The 18,766-nt window shown below is 38.4% G+C and overlaps 1 protein-coding gene across 2 annotated transcripts in view; it reads left to right on the forward strand.

Moving 5' to 3' along the window:
- Positions 1–6,678: 6,678 nt before the first annotated feature.
- The window catches only part of Adamts3 (ADAM metallopeptidase with thrombospondin type 1 motif 3), a 231,053-nt gene continuing 218,965 nt past the window's right edge, over positions 6,679–18,766 (forward strand). For both annotated transcript variants that reach the window (XM_026402586.2, XM_026402585.2), the window contains exons 1-2: positions 6,679–6,747; positions 8,046–8,073. In XM_026402586.2, the coding sequence (XP_026258371.2) occupies positions 6,679–6,747; positions 8,046–8,073 (97 nt within the window). The remainder of the gene's footprint in view (positions 6,748–8,045; positions 8,074–18,766) is intronic.

Raw genomic sequence — 18,766 nt, forward strand, 5'->3', positions numbered from 1 at the left:
CAACTTACTTACTGCACTCTCCTATGGGGGAATCCTGTTTATGACCTGGAACTGCTAAATGACTAGATTTTTCTCCCTCTTCATTAAAATTATTGAGTGCAAATGAAAATTGTGAATCCTACTCATTTTTTTTAAAATGATTGCTAATTCAAAGTCTTTGGCACTGTAATGTACCTCCCAAAATATTTTGCAACATTGAGTTGAGAGTTACATGAAACAACAGTTTTTTAAAAATTTGTTCTAATTAGTTATACATGACAATAAAATGCATTTTGACACATTGTATATAAATGGAGACAACCTCTCATTCCTCTGGCTATACATGGTGCAGAGTCACACAGATGGTGTAATCATACATACATATATGGTAATAATGTCATATCTAACTCCACCACTCTTCTCACCCTCCCCTCCCCTGCCCTCCCCTTACTCCCCTCTGACCAATCCAAAGTTCCTCCATTATTCCCTATCATTCCTCACCATTATGGATCAGCATCTGCTTATTAGAGAAGATATTCAGCATTTTTTTTTGAGATTGGCATATTTTGCTTAGCATGATACTCTCCATCTCTATACATTTACCTGCAAATACCATAATTTCATTCTTCTTTATGGCTAAGTAATATTCCATTGTATACATATACCACATTTTCATTATCCATTCATCTGTTGTAGGGCATCTAGGCTGGTTCCATAGTTTAGCTATTGTGAATTGAGCTCCCCAAAATATTGATGTGGCTGTGTCACTGTAGTATGCTGCTTTTAAATTCCTGGGGTATAGACCAAGGAGTAGGATAGCTGGGTCAAATGGTGGTTCCATCCCAAGTTTTCTGTGGAATATCCATACCGCTTTTCAGAGTGATTGCACCAATTTTCAGTCCCACCAGCAATGAATGAGTGTACCTTTTCCTTCACATCCTTGCCAACACTTGTTATTGCTTGTATTCTTGATAATTGCCATTCTGACTGGAGTGAGATGAAATCTTATAGTAGTTTTGATCTGCATTTCTCTAACTGCTAGACATATTGAACATTTTTTTGCATAGATTTTTTGATTTATTATATTTCTTTTTCTGTGAAAAAGCCTATTTATTGATTGGGTTATTTGTGTTTTTTTGGTGTTAAGTTTTTTGAGTTCTTTATATATCCTGGAGACTAGTGCTCTATCTGAGGTGCAGAACAAAGTTTTGAAGTTAATGATTTGGTGGCACTTTGAAATACAAGGGTTGATATACTTAGCAGAGATTGGCTAGCTACTCAATTAAATTTATCATATATTTATTGAATTGTCTACTATGTGTAAAGCACCATGATACATCTCTGATTTTGAATCTCTGCCTCTTTGGGGAAGTATATCAACTGTTAATTTAGTAGTTATAAATATTCATCTATGTGTCCAACATTCTGCATTATAGAGTTCTTTGAACAATCAAGAAGGAAATCATGGTACAAATGCAAAGTAACTTGACAATAATTCTAAATGTTTTGCCATTAAAATAGTTATAAGGATGAGGTTATGCCATTACAAGGAATATTTGAAAGAACTTTACCTTTTAATTGCTCTCTTATTTCTGTTTAGACCCTGGCTCCAGAAGACTAATCTTCCATTCACGTTTCCAAGCAAAAAATATTTTGAAGGCCTGAAGAAACAAAGACTATAAAGATTTAGGAAGGTAGACAGTAATATCTGTTTCTGTAAATTGAGTATGAGCAAGAATCATCCTCAATCTCATTCTTCCTCTCACACAGTATCCTTCCATTTAGTATAATACTGATGTTTTTCACTCATGGATCAGAAAATCAAGCATGCTGTGTGTAGATGACTACTCAAAAAAAAAAAAAATAACCAAGGTATGAGGTTGGTTAGGATGCTGAACTTTCATACTCACAGAATAGATCCTGGAACATAGAATGCACTGAAAGAACATTTGTCAAATGAATGAGGGAGTGAATATAGACTATTTCTACTTAATGGAGCAAAATGAGTAGTATTTTCTTTTTCCCCACTATCAGGGATTAGGCTATTTCCAACATGGATATTTTTTTTTTTCACACAGAAGTTTTCAGAATTCCCATTGAAAGATTAAAAAAAATCAACACCTGGAAAAATTTATCAACACATGGATCAAGAAATTAAAGATGGAAAAGCTCTCTTAGGTCATCTAGTCCATGGTTTGGCTAGTGGATGTAGCAATGTTCTTGCCTTCAGTGAGCAACAAAGTGATTCTATCTATGCTGCTATAAGCAACACATTCTTATTTTGCAATTCCTGGAGCTGTGACCTATCAGCATATGGGGGGGGGGAGGAGGAGAAGATGGTCAATAGGCCCAGCTTTCACTGTCCTCTAGTGGAAGGTCCCATGGACTCACTCCAGTATGCCTCTGTGCTTGCTCTAGGTGCCAAGAATCCCAGGACCTAGAATAAAGCTCATCAGCAGGCAGGGACAAAAGGACACTGTTTTGCCTGGACATGATCAGGGTGGAGTAAAGTATTCTGCAATTTCTGTATGATAGAAATTATGCTGATATTGGTGATGGAAAATGAACAAAGTAGAGATCACTGCCCTCATGGAACTTGTAATATAGAGTAGAAGGTGGATTAAATATACAGAAAATTATGATGCCATAAAGTTCTATACTTATAATTTGAAAAAAAGATGAGTACAGAATTTCTCAAATTATTTGGTCATGGAAAGAAATTTTAAAACATGATGTATTTATGAATATTGACAGGAAGTCAATATATTAAGTATATAGCCAAAAGTTAAAAAACCCAACCCAACCAAAACAAAACAAAACAAAACAAAAAAACCCACCCAAAACTAAAAAGGAACTTATGAATATATTCTTTGCTGTGGGAAATTTAAATTAGACACAATAAGAGACTAACAAATTGAAATTAGGCACAATTTAAAAATAGATAAACTATAGCAATATACTCCATTGAAAGTTACATTAAACTTACAAATTATTTATTTTTTGGAATTTTACTTTTAATATTTTTAGACTGAGGTTGATGAGGGTAACTGAAAGCAAAACTTCAGATAAGGAAGACTACTATATATCAACTGATTTCATGAAACTTAAAGATGTTTGGTATCAAGAATCATAAGTCCTGAAATAAACTTATCAACAGATAAGAACACAATTTTGCCTGCACATGTTTAGGGTTATAGTCAAGCACTCTGCAACTTCCACATGATGGGACTTGTGCTAGGTATTGGTGACACATTTGACTACTTTTGAAGTTATTTATAAATTTAAAAATATTTTGAAAGAAAACATACTATAAGATTAGTTTAGTATTTTTGTGGAGCACCTATTAGCATCCTCTGTCATGGGACATTCTGGATAATGTGGATAGAAAGAGGCAGGGTGTCATAAATTGAGGAGTCAATATGAGCAAGTGTGTAGTAAGGAGTAGGAAATAACCCAGTAGTTAGAGCCAAGGAAACATGGAGGTAAAGGGTGGGACTCAAATGTAGGCAGGCTGATAGGAGTCAATGTGTGAAAGAAATTCCACAACTCTGTCTTTAACTCCCAACATTGTCTCTAGTTAAAATTAAATTGATTATATTTTACTGGTTTACATTTTCCTACTTCCTTTAGAAATTGCCACATGTCATTATCAGTGAGCCATCTGATATATGACAACCATTTCATCTTAAAAATTACATGTAAGCCCTTACTATGTTCTAGACAACGTGCTAGACCCTTTGTAGGTAAGATTATTTTTATGTTATTTTTAATGAACATTTTGCAAAAGTAGTATTATTAAACCAATTTTAGAGTTGAGAAAACTGAGGCTGAATCTGCATGTGAGTCTAACCCAACTAACTCAAGTTCATCTTACTATAGTATTGGGTTTGTAATGGCATTTTTCTCAAGAGTGTTCCACAGAGAACACATGAGAAAATTAAAACACGAGAAAAAAATTTTGTGATCACACAAGTATGGGACCACATTATACTACCTCTCCCTTTTGTCTCTGTTTTGAAACCCCATAATGCACTTAAAGTCATTGTGAAATCTTTAATAGAGACATCCATTTCATTTTCTTTATATGACCATTTCACAACTGACTGGCAGATTTTTTTTTTTAAATTTTCATCAGAAAAACCTTTCACAAATCTGGGAACATTTGGAAACTCTGCCTTAGAATATATTGGGAGGAACTTATTAATCAACTTACTTAGAATCAAGAAATAGAAACCTTATTGTATGATCTTAAGTCAATGTTTATGAGAGCAAGGGTCATGGCTCATTGGGTTGTGAAATTAAATAAGTGGGTGCTGAGTAGTATTTGAGGGAAATGAAAGTAAGTATGAAGAAAATATCAGTTGTTGAATTCATTATCAATAAGTACTGAATCACTAAATTTTTATAGACTCACAATAGAAAATCTGTTTGTCTATATGGTCACAGTCAAACTTTCTGAAGTCACTGTTTTTCTGAAAGTCACAAGAATTGTTTGTTGTGCCAGGGGTTAGATGATAACAAATGTCTGAGTGTTATAAAACTATCCCCCAAAGATGACTGTAATATCATGATTAAATGTATGATTTGTTCCTACTTATAATTAGAGAATTTTAGAGCTGAAATATATCACAAGGTGGAAACTGAAATAGAGTTCTGGTGATGTGTCAAGGTCAGACAGCTGTTTGGGGGCCTAGAATTCAGATGTCCTGGTTTGTACTCTATATTCTTGTACTTGTCAGTGTGCACTGACAACATTTTCATGTGTGGAATGTTTAGGGTTACTTGTTCTTAATGAGTAGGGAAACTAGGTGCAAAGTTCAGCCGATCATTCAGATCATTCATGGATACAAGTCAATGACTTGTATCTGCAAAGGCTGCAGGTTTAAATAGAAAGAAAAGAGTAATTTAAATACCTCAGTGCTGGGGTCTAATCCTAATTCCAACTAATAATTAGCCTAATACACCACATTACTAGGCGGGGCCATTTAGTTATCTGGTTTCTCATTGGTATATGTAAAAGTCCTGGGTATATGATTTTGAGATGGCTCGGATAACACATGAGTGAACACCAAATCTTGTGATGTGTAAATTAAAGACACAACCTTTACTTCCGCTCTGTAGGGATGAACAATGAATCAAGTTATAGGAAACCCTTCAAAGGCATACTGTGACTTATGGAACCATCTTTAGCAACACAAACATTAGCTTTTGCGTGTTTGGTTTCAGGCAGGTCTCCTCAAGACTGTTTCAAGGTAAAACCTTGAAGATTATAAGTAACTGTGGGAATCAATCACTTCTCTCTCCGGGTCTCCTTTGGGGAGGCCAGTGCCAGCCTGGTCACTGGAAACTGGAATCAATGATTCCTTTTTCTTTCAGTTCCCTGTAAAGAGCTCAGAGGTTTCTACCGATGGGAAGTGGGCCTGGGCTGGGGTTCTTGAAACTTGCAGGTTGGGGTCCCCTCCCAGGAAGTTCCAGGCCACCGTGAGTGAGCAGCAATCATTTGATAACTTAATCTTGGTGTGAGCGAGAGACCCTGAGGCCTGTGTACTCTAGTGATAAACGGAAGCATCCGGTGGAGTCAAGAAAACGACACGGTATCTTTTAAAACTAATATAAACGAAAAAAGCATAAGCAGGAGCTTCAAGGAGAGGGCAACCCCGGTCCCCCGCCAACCGTGGGAGGCGACTAGTGTCTGGAGGGAAAAATCACCGCGTCGTTAAAACCTGGAGGTTCCAGGGCTTCTCTCCAGGGAGACTTTTCCCTGGCTGCGAGAACAGAGGAGGTTGGAGGAGGTGAATTTCCTACAGCCCGAGACTGGCCCTTGGACCCTCCCCCTTCCTATAATTAACGCGCGTCCCGCCAGTCGGGACGGGTGGCGCCCCTGGACCCTCCCCTCTCCTCGCCCACCTCGGGGGGAAGGAGAGGCTCGCGGGATGCGGGGTCGATCCCGGGCTACCTTAGCCCGGGGCGGTTTGCAGCCCTGACCCTGCACAGGGGGCGAGGGCCCCGCGTGACGTGGGCGCTCCGGCGGGAGGGGCCGCCCGGGGGTGCTCGGGCCGCCTTATTAGCGCCCCGCGGGTCGCCAGCAGCTAGCAGACGGGCGCTCTGCGAGCAACAGGAGCCGGCGAGCGGCCCACTCCTCCCTCCTCCTGCGCCTGCCTCCTCCTCCCTTCGCTCCTCCCGCCCCCACTCTGCGTGTGCGGCGGAGTCGCCCTCTCCCTGCCTCTTTCTCCCGCTCCCGCTCGCTCCTCTCTCTCGCTAACACTTCCCCTTGCCTCTGGGCTCCTGGAGACCCAAGCGTTCTCGGCGGTAACCTTAGGGATCAGTGGTGCTTGAAAAGCTTGGAAAAAGCCGCCTCGGGCAGAGATAGTTGGAAGCCCCTGGTCCCTTCCCCCTCTCCCGGGCGCAGCCCGTGCCCGGCTCGCAGCACCTTCTCGCTCCTGCACACTCCGTTTGGGAGGACGGGGTGAGAAGGTGAAGTGGAAAGAACTGCAGAGCGGAGGGGGCCAGTCTCAGAGCTCAAATTTCATTTTCATTGAAGCAAAGCACAGAAGACCTTTCTTTTTTTTTATTTTGCATTTTGCTTTCTTCTTTCTTTTCTTCTTCTTCTTCTTCTTTTTTTTTAAAGAAACTTATTTTGGGGGGATTTGCTCTGGGCAGTTGCTTTGCCCAGTAGTTGAAAAGTGAACTCGACTCGTGATGGTTCTCCTGTCACTTTGGTTGATAGCAGCCGCTCTGGTAGAGGTTAGGACTTCAGCTGATGGACAAGTAAGTGGAAAATAATAACAATAAAAAACTCAAACCCAACCTTTTCCCGAAAAAGTTCCCTCCCCTCTTTCCCCTCCTCTCTTTCCTCCTCCTCCTTCCACCCTTCCCTGTTATCTTTTGCATTCAGGAACGGTGTTTGGAGGGCTGGGCACGGTGTGAGGGGGTTTTGGGGTGGAGGGGGATGAATTGCACGGGAGGTTGGGACTCCTACTCCGGGAGCCCAGGCTTGTCACACCTAGGGCTTCACCACTCTGCGGCATTCGTAACAGTTACTAGCGACAAAATGCAGCCAGTTCGCATCCTTGCCGGGCCATCTGGGTTTCCCCTTTCCGGAGGGCGGTCTGGGCGCTTGAATGAATTTCTGGACGCTGGGTCCTAGGATCCCCAGTGCCCGGGTGGCTCCTGCCGGAGTCGGCTTCTCGGGGCTTTCTCTCCTGACTCACGGCTTTTTCGGGCAGCCGGAGGCGGGGGTTTCAGGAAGTCCTTGGGCCGGACAGGGAGAGATCCAGTAGACACGTGTCCTGGGAGGACCGCGGCCGGGCTAGAGTTTGACAGTTGGGGAGGGGGGCTGGAGACGTTTCCTGCCCTGCGTTTTCCTGGGCAGCGGCTGGAGGCGCCCGCCGCCTTCTCCCCTCCCCCTCTGCACAACTCCTCCTCTTTTTAAAGCTAAATTGAGTGCAGCTCTGTTTCTCTACGGCCCTGCCCCCACCCTTTGGAGACTCAAGGTGAAGCCCGATGCTCTCAGAAGAGCCCTAGAGGAGGCTCAGCCTGAGGAGCGGTTTGTAGTAAATCATATCAGCACAGGGCCGATGGGACTTGGAGTACAGAATTGCTCTGTCAGTTTTTGTTGCTTCTTTGGTCTGCCTGGTCAGACCATAGGGTAAAAGAAGGGAATTCTCCAGTTGATTCTTATGAATCAGACCCCCCCCCCACCCCCCTTTTGGCTTCTTTTTGCCTGTTTAAATTCAGAAACTTTCTTTTCTAATTCCGACCCAGTACAGGAGTTTTCAAGAGACTGTTGAGTGTCAGTATTTATTTTTACTGGCTTCATAAATGTTAAATTAAAATTAAAGCTGGCAAACAACTCCCTTCCCCAAATTGTTATTGAGTTGGTTCATGCTCTTGTCACAAGAACCTTCTACGAAAGGAGGTGCAGCCTTTAGGCACAAATCCCAGTCTCTAGGTCTCCTGATTAGCTAGCTCCTGAAAAGCATTAGTGGTAGAAATAAAACGCAGGAGGTGATAAGATGAAACCCAGTAACTGTTTCTTTTTCTTACTTCCCCCCCCTCCTTTCCAGGCTGGAAATGAAGAAATGGTGCAAATAGGTAAGCTTTGTTCTCAGATGTCACTCTTATCTTCGTTGAAAGTAGGGAATGAAGTAAGCTGAGCAAAATATTGTTTCTGAAATTTTTCCCATTGGTGGTTAAAAAAACAATTTGTAGTCCAGGAACACTTTTGTTCTCTTCCTCTTCCTGGAGGAAGGTCCCACTTTCTTCAGGCTAAATTATAGTGGTGTCAGAATTCTCCTAGCTGTTGGACTTCTCAAGCATCAATTTATTACTCTTTGTACAAGCCACTGGTATGTACTTAGAGGGTGATGGAGAGTCTGAAGGAAGATATGGAGATGAATAAAGTAAAAAAAAAAATCTGTAGTATTAGGAGCAGCACATCTGATTAGATCAGAAGGCAAATTGTAAAGAATGCTACAAAGAAAGAAAAAATGGAGTTCAGAGGATGGAAATTTTTCCTGCTCTAGGTAAACCCTTTGATGACTTATTCTATCTGCTTGAAAATAAATATCTTTGAATGTGCAAGATACTGGTAGGCATTTTATAAATAATATCTAAAACCTCAGAAATACCAGATGCTGTGGGAATTATTATTGCCATTTAATAGGTGAGGAGACTGAGGTTCAGAGTGTAACAGGTCACTCCAAAGTCCATGGTATTATTTTGAAGCTGTTTATAATAATATATTTGTTCTAAGTGCATACTAAAAGCCATCTGGCAAGAAGCCAGGCTACTACATTCAAGGTCTTTTCATACACATTTTATTTGAATTACTTTAAAAGATAATGTTTGTTTGTTTGTTTTGGCTGGTTACTAGTGTTTGGAAATTTTGTATTTTTCAAATTATATTGTAAAATAATCTTTTAGAAAAAGTTTTTATTACTGCTAATACAAACACAGTTACAAGTCATTGACTATTTACTCAATACCAGGCATAGTGTTAATTGCTTTATGTGCATTATGACACTTGTTTTTCATAGTCAAATGAGGGAGGGATTCTGGTGTTCCTATTCCAGAGGTTGCATAGCCACCTGCTGTAGTACACAGTAGAGGTCTGTGTTTGTTAACTGGGGGAGAACCCAAGATCCAGGCTCAGAGGTCACAAATTACATCCTGATAAACCCATTGTAAGTTGAAAATATCGTAAGTCAAAAATGCATTTGAATACCTAACCTGCTTAGGTGTTTAGCTTAGCCATACAGTATGCTGACAAGTATTGGTTGTTTACTCTTGTGACTGTGTGGATTATCTTCAAAACAGCATTGTGAGAGGGTATCAATCATACTGCCTGTCACTAGCTAGGGAAAAGATCAAACTTCAAATCCAGGTATGGTTTCTACAGGATGTGTATCACTTTGTATCATTGTAAATTTTTAAAAAGCATATATGTAGCATGCTGTAAATCAGCATTTGTCAAAATGCTCCTTCCTATTCAGTGCTTAGTGTGTGAGCTCTTCTTATCCTCTGATACTTCAATGGCAAGAGGGGAAGAGAGTAACTGGGGATTCACTCAAATGAAGAGACATTTGTAATTGATAACATTCAGTCATCTATGTATTATTTTAAAGGCATTTTAAAACTAATCTCCAACGAAGTAGAGAAAAGAAAGCTTATTTTTAAAATTATTTTAATTGATTAAATATTTTATTAAATTCTTTATCTTTGCAATATGTACATTAGAAAGATATTTTAAGATTACCCATTCCTGGGGCTGAGACTGGGGCTCAGTGGTAGAGCACTTGCCTCACACATGTGTGAGGCACTGGATTTGATCATCAACACTACATAAAAATAAATGAATAAAGTAAAGATATTGTGATTATCTATAACTTAAAAAAAAGATTACCTATTCCACCAAAAGAGTATTCACAAAATAAAATATATTGCTCTGATTAATTTTTTTCAGATACAATTAGGATGCTCTTGTGTAAGAGGCTCTGGATTGGACTTCAGTCCAGTCCTTTTGCTAATATAAATCACTTCAGCCCCTTTTTTTTGCAGGGACAAAAATAGTATAGGTGTGTTGATGTCAGCCATAGGGTGATAAGTCAGTAGTCTGGAAGGAGTACCAGGTACTCTTAGGTTCTGTTGCTGGAGATCTACCTGTTGCCATGTTCCTGTTTGATGAGATTCTTTTTTATTAGTGTCATTTTTATTTACCACACTCAAGTTTAATGAAAATAAAAAGTATAGAAAAAAATAGATCTTGAGTTACAGGTCCTATGATAGCAAAAGGGTAGCTAACCAATCATTATCTCTAGGTTATAGTCATTTGTGTAATTTTCTGGAGGGTTTTAAAAATATCTATTTAAGAAAATTTTATGTACAGCACCTGTCCCTCTTTGTAAAGGCACTATTAACTAGGAGATTTGGTAAAATTCACTATTGACTATACAATTTTTTCCCCAATAACTGATCTGTGGTTTTATGTAACTGCCTTGAGGTTCTATTGAATGAATTATCATTCAATAGAATGATCAATATGGTTTGGAGATTTTATTTATTTACCTTTATTGCCTTACAGATTGACTAGAGAAATTACATAGCTCTGAATAGTTACTGAATAATTTATTTTTCAGGAAGAGATAAAAGTAATTTATCTCTTACAAATGGTTAGAAAGTAAAATTTTTAAAAATATGTCTATTAAAATTTAATACATATGCAGGAGAGTACATATACATGTAGAGCTTGCTGATTCTTCACAAAGTAACCAGCACTGGATCGATAAGCAGAATATTACTAGCACCCCTGTTCTCCTCTCCTGCTGCCTTCCTGGCACTATCCCCTTCTTAAAGGTAACCATGCTCCTGACTTCTAACAGGGTAGATTAATTGTGCCATTATTTTTGCTGTTTTTTTTTTATAAATAGGATGACACAACATGTAGTCTGTAGTGTCTGGCTTAGGAAGCCAGTGTTTTAAAATGTATATGATATGCCTTAGCCCTCTAGACTAGGTAAGAAGGCTTTCATTTAAGTTGGAGAAAGTAGTTATGGGGCGGGAGCAGGTTGGCATATATATAGGTAGATCGACCACTTATGTAGTGTCTCAAGGGCATACTGCTTCTTTTCTTCTCTCCTAACCAGTGAAAATAATACCCTCCAGCTATGATGGGGAAGTATGATTAGTCCTAGACGACATGGGTAAATAGGTTTTTGAATCTTGACCTACTTCTGGGCCTCTTGTCAACCAGAGAGGAACCATTTACCTACCACCTACCAACTCACACCCCTACATACATCTGTACATAATTACTATCTGAGTATGTTTGAATATTTTTGTGTATGAATGTATTTGTATATAGATGTGTTGTAAGTATGTTTCAAGAATCACTAGTGTATTTCTGTGACATATCAGGGATCTCTTTCATCTCTGACTCAGCATATGGCCTTGGTAGGATGCCGAGGGTAATTATGGGCAACTGGCTGGTTGGCCTATTTGGGTTAGGAGGCTTGTTCTGTGACACATGTGTCTAAGGAAATAATTATTGTTTTACAGAAGTTGGAAAATCTGAATAAAGAATTCTTTGAATCCTTTTGTTTTATAAACCATCACTTTGAGATTGCCTGAGCATCATTTGAGGAAAAATCATCATAAGGCTTTAGTATTAAGCTGTCTTCTCTTCCCAACCCCTCCTGGAACTGGGTCATATTTATTTTTGCCCCTTTTCTGTTCCCCAGTTACAGACTAGATTACATTTCATTCTTAAACAAAAAAGCCAAACATTATTCATTTTTGTCTTCTCAGATATCTGGTTTACTGAGAGATAATTTTTCATCATTTTCAGATATTTATCTAGATTTCAAGGTTTAGTGTGAGTCACTAACCTCATTGTTGGGATGAAGCAAGCATTGTTACTAGTGTAGACCTCAGAGCAAAGACTGTGCCTTGATTACTGCTGTACCCCCAGTACCTAAAATAGTGTTCGTACCTCCTGGGCCCTCATATATTTGTTATTCAGTGACTAGATGTAGCAAGCAGGATTTTACCCATGTTCTGAATTTTCTTAAATGCTCCTGTTCTGTACCTTCCTCCAGGTTTAAATTAGTCTCTAAGAAAATGAAGATGAATACAGTGGCTATAGAATTAGTTATTCAGCGTTATCATGGCCGCTGGTAACTTCACTTTTCACCCCACACAGCACAGGGAACTCAGTCTGTGAGTTTTTGTATGTTCTTCTGTTTGGTTTAATAAGCATTTGTCAAATTGAATAGAATTCTATGTGTAGTTTTAGGGTGCCCACTCAGTCTTTCCTGTAGTCTACTTGGGATCATTTGCCAGCAATAGTACTAAAAAAAAAAAAAAAAAAAAAAAGTGTGGTGGAAAAGGTTTTAGAAGGAATCCTTTTGTAAAATTTAGAGTTTTAGCTACTCAAGTCATTATTCTTCCTTGTAACTAAAGAGCAGGGAGTTGACTTTTCTGACTTAGCTTCTGCCTCCTTGAGCATGATAATCATTTATGTTAAATGCTTCAAGCTTCTCGGATGAGAATGTTCTCTCTCTCTCTCTCTCTCTCTCTCTCTCTCTCTCTGGCACTCAGAAACTGTTTATTGAATGTACAGATGGATGCATAATAAATGAGTAAATGAACAGACAAGCAAATGAAAAAACAAAAGAATGTTTTATGACCCAGACATCCCTAATATTGTAATAATATAATGCCAGGAACAGAATTCTCCAAGAGAGAATCCTCTTCTATTCAGTTACACCAAAATTAACGGTTCAAAATATAGATTCCAATTACTTCCTGGAATATAAAAACTTAAAAATAAACAGCAATTTTTAAATTTACAGACTAAATGTTATTCTGGGCCAACCACTGTGTTACATCCATTAGGAACAGTTTCAGTTTTGATCCTGATAAAAGCATGAGTAAATGAGTGTTATTCTCATTTACATCCCTAGTAACTAATACTTAGACTAAATATCCTAAAAAACAACTCACACAGGTAGGATTGAAGCCCCTTGACCAAATGTCTTGCTCTTCACCACCAGACTGTAACACCTTTAGAGAATGTTCTTAAGTGCAGCATGTCATCTGTTACCAGGAACTTTATTGCTGTTTAGCCAAAATGTTTCTTTCTGTACTTTCACTGCTTTCTCTTGTCACTGTCTCAAATGTAATATTGCTCAGAAATGTTAAAAAAAAAAAAAAAACCCTCCAGGTCACTTCTGCTTCCAGGATGATGGTCTCTAAGCATTCTTTACTTGTGAGAGGCCAATTTAAACTATCTTGGAAGGCCATGAAGGACAATTCCAAATTGCCTGGCAAGATCATAAGTGGTTTTGATACAGTTTGGTTATGCCAGTTGGATTGGATATATTGATGATGACTTAGCTGGATCTCTAATGTTGCCTCAAGGAGGATTGCCATTACCAGAATTTTGGGAACCATATCTCTAGTGTCCCTGTAATAGGAATCATCTTTAATTCCTAAACTATGCTGCCTCTATTACTCTAAGTTGCTGAATTCTTCTTTTTAATTAATCAGGATTTTTTTTCTGATTACAAATGTACATGTGCCTCCTATAATATTCTTTAATAGTCTTCTATATTCTCCAGATTTTTGACAATCACTCCAAATTCCAAAGTACTATTATAATTTAGCATATTCTTATTTGGTCTTCATTCAATATACAGATTGTTTTTTATATACCTGTATTTGTTCTGTATAATATTTTAATTTTTCCCTATCATTACCAACTCCTTGTATATACCAGTTTAATCTCATCATGCTAATAAACTGTAATTTATGTAATCATTTTTCTAATGGTATCAATTTTCCCATGCTAGTGAATATTGCTACATAGCATTGTATATAGGTCACTGCTTGCATGTCAAATACCTGTTTAAAGAGAGAGCCCTTTGGTTTATTACTGATTAAAAACAAATTAACATGTTTTGACAAATGACTTTCCAGAAAGTTGTATGACCTAAACTCCTGCTATTGATAAAAGAATACGTTGATTGTTAAAATTATAATTTAAAGTTAATTTTGGCTTTGTTCTTCATTTTTGAGTATAATTTTTTGAGTATTTACATTTGTAATCTGAAGAGATGCAACCAGTTCAACATTTTTTTTCTATTTCTCAGATACTCAATACATGTGAACAATTGTATATACCATTGTTTTTATAATTTTATTAGTATTATGAGAAGCTTTATATCCCTCAGAGAATAGAATTTGAGAATTATATATTCCTTAAAGTTTCCTTAGTGTAAGGAAACTCTGTCCCATATCCAGTTGATCCATCCTAATTTTCCAATCAGTTTGTATGACTTTGCTGACTAACTATAAATCCCTAGGAGAGCTTTAGTGGTGAAATTTGAGTTTCTTATTTATAAAAATGATTCCCACAAATTCAGCACAATGAGTTTTTATGGATTTCAGAACAAATTGAGATCAGCATAAAAGAGTATATCTTGCTTTTGAAATATGAAAAAACAAAAATAATTTTTTTCTGGGGGTGGGTACTGGGGATTGAACTCAGAGGGCACTCAACCACTGAGCCATATTTCTAGCCATATTTTGTATTTTATGTAGAGACAGGGTCTCACTGAGTTGCTTAGCACCTTGCTTTTCCTGAGGCTGACATTGAACCTTCGATCATCCTGTCTTACCCTCCCACCCCACTGAGATTACAGGTGTATGCCACTGTGCCTGGCTCAAAAATAGTTTTTAAGAAACATGTAGCAGATAAAATAGAATTAAATATCCAAATCATCAAACACTGGTCATAGATATTAAATCATATTTCATATAATTTTCTTCCTAGTTACATATAAATACATAAAATTTTTTTTTAAAATGAAGTAATATGAATTGGAGTTTTCTTCACATGTAAAGTCTATTCCCAAATCTATTTTTTTTTTAAAGAGAGAGAGAGAGAGGAGAGAGATTGAGAGAGAGAGAGAGAGAATTTTTAATATTTATTTTTTAGTTCTCGGCGGACACAACATCTTTGTTGGTATGTGGTGCTGAGGATCGAACCCGGGCTGCACGCATGCCAGGCGAGCGCGCTACCGCTGAGCCACATCTCCAGCCCCATATTCCCAAATCTAAATGGAGTAGCTATTAATATTCATCGTCTCTACACAGTGGTCAGAAGCAGAAACTGTGAACTGTGTTCTTTAAACTTCTGATTCCTCCATTTTCTGCCTAATGACCTTAAACCTTTATCATTTTCTTACATATAATGGGCATAATGCTATAACTTCACAGAGTTTTGATGCTTATGTGAAACATATAAAATGCTAACCCATGATAAGTATGCTAGAATAAAAGCTGTTACTATTAGTACATTTTAAACTTGTGCTTCTCCTTCTTTTTTTTAAAAAAAAGTAAAAAAACCAACCAAACAAAAATCTTTACTTAAAGAGAAGCACTCATTCTAATTCCTACATTTTAAATAGGTCCTGTAGCCACCATGAATTGTCAAGAAACTTAATTTTCTATGCCATGTACTTTTGAACTGTTAGCCAGTTAGCTGGGCATGGGACAGCTCTTTGAGAGTTCTATTTTCATGTGTTATCTTCATGTTGATATCTCCATGTAGTGTTGCTTCACTGGAATATGGCAGTTAGAGGGAGGGAGGGACTTACTCAGGAATAGTACAAAAATATCCCATACCAACTATGTTTTGTATATACAGGTTGAGTATTCCTTATCCAAAAATGCCTGGGACTTTGAAGTGTTTCCAGATGCAGAGTGTTTTTGGATTTGGACCATTTGCAGAGGTTTTATCAGATGAGCATCGCTAATCTGAAAATCCAAAATCTGAAAGGCTGGAAAATCTGGAACTTTGAAAATATTTTGGGTTTCAGAGTGTATCAGACGGTGGGTTTCTAGATTAGGGACACTCTAAGTGTACTTGCTACACTTCTTTAACTTCTTTTCCCCTTATTAATTGCAATTCCCTTCTTTCCATTTTATTGAGAGAACATTCCTTTATTTGTTGCAATTTTTTTAAACATATGAATGACAGGAACTCAGTTGACACAGGTTGGGAAAAAAAATAAGATAATCAAAGTCAGGTATAGCTAGACCTAGAATTCAAATTATGAGGTCACGACTCTCCTCCCCTCTCCTTCCCCTTTCTCTTTTCCTTTCCTTGTCTTTCTCATTCTTTCTCTCTGTGTTGGCTTTATTTTTCTATCAGGATTAGATTGCTGTTCCCCTGAGTGTTGGCAAGGACTGTCATCAGCCTTTCTAGGCAATCTACTTTTCACTTCTCTAGACAAAAACCCATTTGAAAGCACCAGTAAATTTTCTGGTAGGGTTTTATTGGGTCCTTGACTTGAGCCAAATTTATCCTTGAACTCTGTGGTGAGGGGATGTCATACTCTCACAGGCCTGGACAGGCCAGGAGAGACCCGGAGAGACCTGACTTAACAGGACTAAGAGTAGACTGTAGGGTGGCTCTCCTGGAAAATAGGGGCTCAGTTAAAGAAAGAGGAGGGATGGATGCCAGGGAGCCACACAGGTGTAGTAAGTGTTCCTGCTGTAAGGGCACTCCAGCACACTGGATGTAGCTAGGTACTTGTGGTGGGTAGAGTAACACCCCCCAAGCTGCCTGGGTCTGAATCCTTAGAACCTGTGAATATGCTCTGTTACTTGGCAAAGGAGGATCAAGTTTATAGGTGGAATTAAGGTTGCTAATAAAACGACCTTCAAGTAGAGAGATTATCCTAGATTAGCTGGGTGGTAGTCTCTATAAGTGAAAGATGGAGGCACAGGAGAGCTAGAGAGACTGCAGAGTAAGAAGGCTTTGATGTTGAGAAAGGGGATCAGAAACCAGGCAGTGCCTAGGGTCTCTAGAAACTGGTAAAGAGTCTCTCCTAGAGTTTGCAGAAGCCAAGCCTCCCCAGGACACCTTGATTTTAGCCCAGGGCAAAGTCCCAGACTTTGGACCTCTAATCAGTGTTAAGTCACTAAATTTGTGGCTATTTGTTACAGCAGTAGTCGGAAAACTACTATACTGACCTAAAAGACTGTCCCCATTTCCCTTTGTCAGACCACGACCCAGACTATTTCAGATGAAGAAAATAAAGTTTCAGTGAAAATCATGAAGAATGCTTTCCACATTCTTTTTTTTCCCTCCCCTTTGCCTCTGGGCACAAATGCTAATTTTCATGGCCTTAAAATCTAGATTAATTTTTAAAAGCACTATCCCTCAAAAAATTGTAAGAGGTATGAGAAACATTAGTCTGTAGAAATGCCCAATGCAGTCTATGAAATTTCTGATGATGACAAATATAACCGGTCCAAGTGCTTCTTTAAAGAGTAAGTTTGGAATGTTAACATTTTGGCTTTTGGGCCTCACTTAAAAATACAATTCTCCTCTACTTGTTGCCCTGATATTGATCATTTGTTCATTTCAATCTGTAGCAAACAAAATACTCTGATGTTTTTTTCTTCAAAGCATGCTTTTTCTTTTTCTTGAAAGATCTTCTTTTACCTGATTTCATGTTCTAGAAAACACCAAAGAATGTGCTGTTCTTTCCTAAATGACTTTCTTAAATGTAAACATTGTGCAATTGCAACAAATATTTATTAAATAGTCAGATGTAAAAAATGAGAAGAATTTTTGAGTTCACAACTATTTGTTTTTTCTTAATAATGAATAATAATAATAATAATAAAAAAAACCTCACTACCTTTTTTTTTTTTTCCCTCAAATAGCTTCATGAAAAATCTTGGACTATGAAAATAGATTCACAACTGAAAGAAAAGACATGCCAAAGAGTGTTTCTGCTTTGTGATGATAAGAGCCTAGGGGGGATGAAGTGAGGAAGAAAGGATTTGGCTGTGTTCAGAATTTCAACATGTGCCACAATTAATTTTTAATTGCTTTTGAGAGAAGATGTGTTCCCTTCCCCATAAGTGTTTATAGCCTTGCTAAGCCCTTCAGCATTTGGTGTCCCCTTTAATGTCCACTCTTCACCCTGCTTGCAGCTTTCCTGGAGCAGCTGGCTCTTGTCATTTCTGATGAAAGTCATTCCCTTACCCCTGGCTCAGGATTTGGAAATGTTGTTGTTGGAGCCACTTCTTTAGCTGATCTTGAAAATGCTGATCTGATTTCATTCTTGAGGCCAGATTACTGCATACTAAAGTTTATACCTGATATAGGAAATTGCCTGTGTGAACTGCAATTGTAGTAAAGTGATCAGCCAATTCTTGGGACACAATCCCAGTTCTCTTGTGGGGTCATGGGCTACATTGCTACAGCCAACCTGACCTGAACTATAGGCTCCCTGTTGACGTGATTTAAGGTCCTTCTAACCACCTCAGAAACACCAGGCTGGGATGGGAGTATTGGGGAGAGAGTCCTCGGGTTTTGGGAGGTGGAAGGAATCTGAATCGGATTTCCTTCTTCAGTATCCCTTGTTAGAAATGATGATGGTGAAGATGATGATAATAGCTCCTTTTTCATGTTGAAATGTGATTAAATTAGATCAGGTTCATATATAGCACTGTGTTCCATCTCCTTGTTAGCCTTATTTTACAGATAACTTCTCCGAGCCTTAATTTTCATAATCTGTTTGCAAGAACTCATTAGACTGGAGCCAGAATTCAAACACAGTGCTTTCAGACTTTTGCTACTCAACCACCAATATTTAGTAGTGAGAAATTCTGTGTGGAGAGTTTGTAGCTTTTCCATGGGAGATGGTGAGAACTTAAACGTGATTCAGAGAAATTTGCATAAGGGGGAGAAATCAGTGGAGCTGAT

The sequence above is a fragment of the Urocitellus parryii genome, chromosome 10, assembly GCF_045843805.1.
Source record: "Urocitellus parryii isolate mUroPar1 chromosome 10, mUroPar1.hap1, whole genome shotgun sequence".
Classification (NCBI taxonomy): Eukaryota; Metazoa; Chordata; class Mammalia; order Rodentia; family Sciuridae; genus Urocitellus; species Urocitellus parryii.